We start from the raw sequence: 7,623 nt of genomic DNA, 5'->3' as shown, positions 1-7,623 counted from the left end.
ATCCTTTTTTTATTTATTTATTTTTTTTTTATCTTTATTATTTTTAATTATTTTTTTTTAATTTTTTTTTATTTTTTCAAAATTTATTTATTTTTTTTTTTTCTTTTTTTTTTTTTTTCTAACGAATTTGATTTTTTAAAAATTTTTTTTAAATTTTTTTTTATTTATCTTATATATAACCTACTTTTTACTTTAGTTTTTGTGTCTTTGGTATTGTTTACATAAAAATTATATATAACCAACTTTTTTTTTTTAAAAAAATAACTTACTAACCAATTTTTTTTTTTTTTTTTAAAACTAATTTTTAAACAACAATAATAAAAATAATAAAAATAATAATAATAACAACATAATAACAACAATTATATTATTAATTTTAGATTTAAAGAAGAAATTCTATATAAAAAAATAAAATAAAAATGTCAGCTCGTATGTACGAAAATTTCAAAGTCAACTCACCAAATGTTAAATATACTGAAGAAAACATCATTTCAGATTATACTTATCAAACTACCAGAACTCAATATGTTAATAACGAATTAATTGTTGAACCAGTTGAACAAAAGTACACTTTCAAAACTGAACGTAAAGTACCAAAATTAGGTTGTATGATTGTTGGTTTAGGTGGTAACAATGGTACTACTGTTGTTGGTGGTGTTATTGCCAACAGAGAAGGTCTTTGCTGGAATACCAAACAAGGTCTTCAAACTCCAAACTATTTTGGTTCAGTTGTTATGTCATCAACCATCAGAATGGGTCATGACGAACAAGGTCGTGATGCTTTTGTCCCATTAAAAACTGTCATCCCAATGGTTCATCCAAATGATATTGTTTTCGGTGGTTGGGATATCAACGGTGCCAATTTAGCTGATGCCATGCAACGTGCTCAAGTTTTCGATTACGATTTACAAGTTCAATTAATCCCACACATGAAAGATATCACTCCACTTCCATCAATCTATTTCCCAGATTTCATTGCTGCCAATCAAAAAGACAGAGCTGATAATGTTTTAACCGGTACCAAAAAAGAACAAATGGAACAAATCAGAAAAGATATCAGAGATTTCAAAGAAAGCAACAAACTCGACAAAGTCATCGTTTTATGGTCAGCCAACACTGAACGTTTCTCATCAGTTGTCCCAGGTGTCAATGATACCATCGAAAATCTTTTCGCTGCTCTCGAACGTGGTGAAGAAGAAATCTCACCATCAACTCTCTTTGCTATTGCTTCAATCTTAGAAAATACCCCATACATCAACGGTTCACCACAAAATACTTTTGTTCCAGGTGTTGTTGAATTAGCCCTCCAACGTAATGTTACCATTGGTGGTGATGACTTCAAGACCGGTCAAACTAAAATCAAATCAGTTCTTACCGATTTCCTCGTTGGTGCTGGTATCAAACCAGTTTCAATTGTTTCATACAACCATTTAGGTAACAATGATGGTAAAAATCTTTCAGCCCCACAACAATTCCGTTCAAAAGAAATTACCAAATCAAATGTTGTCGATGATATGATTGCTTCAAACAATATCCTCTACAAACCAGGTGAACACCCAGATCACGTCATTGTTATCAAATACGTCCCATACGTTGGTGATTCAAAGAGAGCTATGGACGAATATACCTCACAAATTTTCATGGGTGGTCACAACACCATCGTTCTCCACAACACCTGTGAAGATTCACTCTTAGCTGCCCCAATCATTTTAGATCTTGTTATTTTAGCCGAAGTTTGCAACCGTATTTCAATGAGACAAGAAGGTACCGATTCATTCGCTAGTTTCCACCCAGTCCTTTCACTCCTTTCATATCTCTTAAAAGCTCCATTAGTCCCAGAAAAAGCTAATGTTGTCAATGCTTTATTCAAACAAAAAGCTGCTATTGGTAAATATAATTTTTTTTTATTTTTTTATTTATTATACTATATACTAATTCATAAATTACTTATTATTAAACAGAAAATGTATTTAGAGCATGTATTGGTTTAGCCCCAGAAAACAACATGTTATTAGAACAAAGATTATAAACAGACCCTTTTTCAATATTAAAATTATAATTATATTCACCCCCAATCATTTTAACTTAACATATATTTATCTTTTTTTTTGTAATAAATCATAATACCCAGTTTCTAAAATGCCACTTTAATAAATTAACAAGCTTTTAAAAAATCACCCAAAATTCTTTTTTTTTTTTTTTTTTTTTTTTTTTTTAAATTTATAAATATATTTATAGTTTTTTATTTAAAGTTTCTTTTTTATAATAGTAATTTACTAATACATTTACAGGTTTGAAATTGAATTTTTCGTCTTGGCTATCAATATTTGTAACAAAATTTATTTCTTTAATATGATTAAAGATTAAATTTTTTGAAAATAAATTTAAGATTTTGTTTGTTTTATCTCTTGAAGATATAAAAGTTATAGAGTATACATTGATGGTTGTAATAGTTTTTAAAATCTTTTCTGTAATGTCACAATTAGCAATCACTATATTTCTGATGGTATTGTTGTATGGTAAAACATTTTCAAAAATACTGTCCAATGATGTGGCTCTAATATACAAGTTTTTGATTGTTTTATTTTCGACAAGTGATTCTGTGAATGCTGGGTCTTCAACAAAATTATTAAAAAAACAAATCTTAAGGGTTTCTATTCTTGTTGATGGACTTGTTAAGATTGTTTTAATACCCTTTAAAAGCAATGAAAAGTTTAGTTTACCTTTGCCTTCTAAATCATCAAAGCTGAATCCACCAACCCAACTAAAATATGTTGATAGTAAAAAAGATTTTAAAGTTTTATTATTTGAAAGGTGGTGTGTCATTGAATCCCATTCTTGTTTGAGCTGATGGTTTTTTTTATTGAATTGTTGAACCAGATGAATAATGTCAAATTCTACCGAAAGTGATTTTAAATTGGTATTTTCATTATCTATTTTTGTTAATTTACATGGGTCGACATAATCTGATTTATACTTTAGGCTTTTTAACGTGGGTGATTGAAATAGAGTTGATATATCTGGATGAGCACATACTAGTGATTGATAATGCCGAGAGGTGAATTTTATTTTTTTTGGATTTATTTTTTTAATCTTCTCTAATGTTTCTGGAGTCCTATTGCTTTGTTGTCCTAAAATAGTTATTGCATTGATTTTTAATCGTTTATTGATATCACTAAGTTTGGCTTCGTCAATTTCCTCCCAATAAAATGGCCCTCCTAAATAAAATAAGAATTTTAGGTCAAATAACGTATTGCTGGGGTATTCTTCAGTTGACTTGAATAGCAGTTGGTTGGCTTCTTCATTATTACATTTTATTAATACTTTTTTAAAACTGTTTTTATTATTGCACTTTTTATATTCTGATAGTGATTTGTATATTTTAACAATTTTGTTTTTTTCTTTTATTAATTTGAAGCTATTATTGCCTATTAATGGTTTTAAAAGATTATAGTTTTTGAAATTTAAAACCACAGATAAATATATCGAAACCCATTCGAATGTTAATTTGTTTACCAGTGACAAACAAATGGTCTCGTTGTGACAATATTTTATATTTGTATTGTTGGTGATCTGAAGGTTTTTTGGCTTGATCTTATAAATATAGGTTATTATATAGTCTATGATTCTTTGAAAAAGATAGTTGGGTAAAATCATTTTTAAAAATTAATTAAAAAACTAAAAAAATTATTTAAAAAATTATTTAAAAAATTAAAAAAAAAAAAAATATAAAAAAAGTTTTTTTTTATTTCTATATTTTTTCTTTATTACTTCTTATTTATTTTTTATTTTTTAAAAAATATTATCTTCTTTAAATAAATTAACAATTGTTTCTGAATTATTTATTAAAAAAACATTTGATATATCTTTATCTATTATGATTTTCCTTGTTAAATAAAAATTAAATTCTTTAATAGAGTGGTGCAAAAATTTATTTGATAGGTAGTCATATATAGCATTGAATCCCACTTTTTGTCGGGTAATATAAAAGGTTAATGAAAATAAATCTACATTTGAGTTTGAATTTAATAGTTCCAATGTTTCAAGAATGGTCCCGTATGCATTATTGTCGCATCTAAAAGTTATATTTTTAATTGTTTTATTGTGGGGTAAAACTTCTGAAATGATTGGTGAAATACTGGTGGAAAAAAGAGATAGTACCTTGATGGTTTTATTTCGAATGAGGCCTTCTAAAAATATATTATTTTGAATATATCCATCAAAGTAGCTAATTTCTAAAGTTTCAATGGCTAATGATGTGCTTGTTAAAATTGTTTTAATACCACTGGTGACATAAGATAGGTTTAGTGCATGTTCCCCATTTTTCTCATCGCTTGTAAAATCTATATCATTGCCTTGTAAATTATTTGGAAATAGAGATAATCTTCTAATTGTTTTATTATTTGATAGAGTTTGAACCATTGAGCTCCAGTCTTGTTCGACCGAGTTTAATATATTTACAGTGTTGATTGGAGCTCTTCCATTAAATATTCTTACATAGTCATTGAGATTTATTGATACTAGTAATGATTTTAAACTAGTGGAGTTGTTGTTTATTTTTGCAATTGCATATGGATCAACTACGTCAAACTCTATGAGTCTCAAAGTAGGGGATTCGAAAAAGCTTGAAATATCAATTGAAATATGTTCATTATCAAAAGGTTGATATACAATCTGCCCTGGGTTTAAAAGTAATACTTTTTCTAATATTTTTCCTGTAAGATCTTTACCACAATTACCATAAAGCAGTAATTTCTTTATTCGAATTCTTTTATTAATTTCATTTAGTTTATTTTCTTTTATTGTTTGAATTTGAGATACATCCATTGAAAGTTCCAAATTAAATTTGATATTGTTAGGGAAGGTATCATTAGAGTTAAACAGTAATTCCTCTGTTTCATCTTCATAAACATGGACTAAAATTTTTGTATAGTGATCTTTACTTGAACTGGTCATTTTATATTCCCTCAGTGATTTGTATTTTCTAATTGGGACATTTTCAGGTTTGATAAGGCTAAAAGGGTGGTCTTTGATTAATGTTTTTAACAATTTATAGTTTTTAAAGTTGAATATTAAAATAAGATAGCTTCTTATGCATTGGAACCACTGTTTATTGACACATGATAGCGTTATTATTTCTGAATGGTTATTTATATAGTCGCTAGTTGTTCTATACATATTTCCATATTTTAGTTTATATTGGTATATATGGTTAATTATAAATTTAATAATATCATCAATTATATAGTTAGGTAATATTATTGGATTCATTTATTATTGATTTATTTTTATTTATTATAAAACGAAATAAATTAATTTTTTAAAAATGAAAAAAAATAAAAAAAAAAAAAAAGAAAAAAATAAGAATTATATTATTTTATAAATAATATATAAAATAGATTAATATATTTAAAATTTTATATATAATCAAAACTAAAACAATAATTTTATTAAAATTTAAAAATTTATTATTTTATTTTTATTTTGTTTTTATTTATATCTATTTATAAACTATCAAAGTTTAATTTGAAAATATTATTACTATGGTTAAGCGGATCTATATTGTCGGTATCCACCAATTGAATGATATTGTTATTTGGCATGTTTTTATTTATGAAAAAAACAGAGCTTGAGTTTAATAATCCTACATTTTTTATATAGGTTTTTACAATCGGTTCTAAATTTGAATATTTAATAATTAGTTGTTCTTTGGTATCAGGAATAAAGCTAAAATTATCTGAATGCTGATTATGGTACTGGTAATTGATTTCAACCAAGTATTTAATTATTAACATAGAGTCTCTTAATAGCTTTTCCTTGTTTGCATAATGATTTTTTAATAATTCGCCTCTTTTGATAGTGTAATAAAAAATTAAATAATGGGCTTCATTTAAATAGCTTGATAAAGATATATTTGACAAGTTGTATAGATTTTTAAAGCCATTGTTTTTGAAGGGACCAATCATTAAAACTAAATCGATGATTAATGGTAAATTGTTTTCGACTCCAATTTTAATTAAATGGTTGATGTTTGCAGTTGTAATAACTCTTTTTTCGATTAAAAATAACAACATTTTGATCTGAGACTTTGCAACCATTAAACTGATCACTCCATTCCATCCTTTTTTGAACATAATTCTATTTTCTTGAATAAAGAGGTCTAGTTCTTTAAAAAGGTTGTTTGATATAAGGCTATCCATAAATTTTATACTTCGTTGCATTTGGAAGACTTCTTTACCAGGGTTAAATCCAAGATGGAGAAATCCGTCTACATTTGGGGCAAATGGATCTCTGGCAACAACATTAATAAATTTTTTTATTAGATTTGGGATTTTCTCTAGTTCACCAAATAATATTTTTCTTTCTTCATAATTGGACACAAAAAAGAATTTTTCCATTGTTGTTTGGAATAAGTTAGTATTTGAATTGAAGGCGATTTTTCTTATGAGTTGAACGATTTCTTTTTGTTGTAGGCAATGTTTTAAAACTGTAAACAAACTACATATGTCCCATTTGTCAGAGGGATATGATATTAAAATATAATATACCATATCATAATAACCTAAAGATGCAGCACTTTCTAATACTGATGATGTTGGTGTTAAATTTATATGTTTGTAATAGTTGATTAAAAATTTTAAATCTCCATTAAAGGCATTTGTTAAATATGCATCACTAAAAATTAGGTTCCAACTCTTCAAGTATTCAAACTTTTCTATATTCGAAATATTGTTGATCCTCCATTCGACTGGTTTGTTTTCAAAAAGTTCTTTATTCGATAAGTCATCCTCTAGGCAGTTGGCACAAAACATCATTTTACCAAACCTGAATTTGGAGTTTTTGTTGGTTCCGATGTCGCTATTATTAATTAAAAATTCTGCTATTTTTGGTGTTCTAATTAAAAATTTTTGGACCATATAGTCTCTTGGTGAATATCTCAAAATTTGAATAACTAAATCATCTAAAGTTGAATTAAATAAACTATTTGCTCTAATTGATAAATAATTTTCAATGTTGCTTTTTTTAATTTTATATCCATAAATCTCTATAAATTGGTCATTATTACTACTATTACATTGATCTTGTAAACTTAATTTATTTAAAAGGTATTTTATCATTTCTAAATCGTTGTAGTTTAAAATTTTATCTAATAAATCTAAAATTTCAATTTTTGAAAATGATACTATTTTACATTAAAAAATTAAAGGGTTAGTATGTTTTTTAAAATATAAAATATAAAATAAAATTGTTATGTGCACTTGTGGATATTTACCTGAATCAATTTCATTTATAAAAAATTTACCAAGTTCTTTTGTCTTTTTTTCATCAATAATTTGTTTTAGTAGTTCAACTAAATGAGCTGTTGTCACAGTGGTTACTGTTGTTAAATAGTTGTACATTTCAATAATTTCATCATTTGAACATTTTCCATAGTTGAACATTAGTTTATTGAGTGTAAATGACCCTTGATTAATAATTCTTTTTAGTACTGGCAAGTTACAGTTTCTTATCAATGCATTTTTATTTTCTGATGAATATTCTAACTTTTTTGGATTAAGCTTGATAATAAGGTCTAAACATTCTAAATCGAGTGATTTCCAGTTAAATATAATTTCGCAGTTA

General features: G+C 26.0%; 4 protein-coding genes across 4 annotated transcripts; 1 reads left to right on the top strand and 3 right to left on the bottom strand.

Annotated features, from left to right (window-relative positions):
- The first annotated feature begins 380 nt into the window (after nucleotides 1–380).
- DICPUDRAFT_49721 (inositol-3-phosphate synthase) lies at nucleotides 381–2,180 on the top strand. The gene is made up of 2 exons (XM_003291217.1): nucleotides 381–1,887; nucleotides 1,962–2,180. Exons 1-2 carry the CDS (start codon nucleotides 420–422, stop codon nucleotides 2,027–2,029), a joined length of 1,536 nt encoding a protein of 511 aa, XP_003291265.1. The 5' UTR covers nucleotides 381–419; the 3' UTR covers nucleotides 2,030–2,180.
- Nucleotides 2,181–2,232: 52 nt separating this feature from the next.
- DICPUDRAFT_81942 (uncharacterized protein) lies at nucleotides 2,233–3,657 on the bottom strand (the record flags this gene model as incomplete). The annotated part of the gene is made up of 1 exon (XM_003291207.1): nucleotides 2,233–3,657. The coding sequence occupies one exon, from the start codon at nucleotides 3,655–3,657 to the stop codon at nucleotides 2,233–2,235; it is 1,425 nt and encodes a 474-aa protein (XP_003291255.1).
- A 135-nt stretch (nucleotides 3,658–3,792) lies between these two features.
- Nucleotides 3,793–5,178, bottom strand: DICPUDRAFT_81941 (uncharacterized protein; the record flags this gene model as incomplete). The annotated part of the gene is made up of 1 exon (XM_003291206.1): nucleotides 3,793–5,178. One exon carries the CDS (start codon nucleotides 5,176–5,178, stop codon nucleotides 3,793–3,795), a length of 1,386 nt encoding a protein of 461 aa, XP_003291254.1.
- A 326-nt stretch (nucleotides 5,179–5,504) lies between these two features.
- DICPUDRAFT_81940 (uncharacterized protein) lies at nucleotides 5,505–7,442 on the bottom strand (the record flags this gene model as incomplete). The annotated part of the gene is made up of 2 exons (XM_003291205.1): nucleotides 5,505–7,183; nucleotides 7,274–7,442. 2 exons carry the CDS (start codon nucleotides 7,440–7,442, stop codon nucleotides 5,505–5,507), a joined length of 1,848 nt encoding a protein of 615 aa, XP_003291253.1.
- Nucleotides 7,443–7,623: the final 181 nt, after the last annotated feature.

The sequence above is a fragment of the Dictyostelium purpureum genome (genome assembly GCF_000190715.1).
Source record: "Dictyostelium purpureum unplaced genomic scaffold DICPUscaffold_266, whole genome shotgun sequence".
Taxonomy (NCBI): Eukaryota; Evosea; class Eumycetozoa; order Dictyosteliales; family Dictyosteliaceae; genus Dictyostelium; species Dictyostelium purpureum.
The sequence above is the reverse complement of the archived record's forward strand: the minus strand, read 5'-3'. Positions and strand labels throughout refer to the sequence as shown.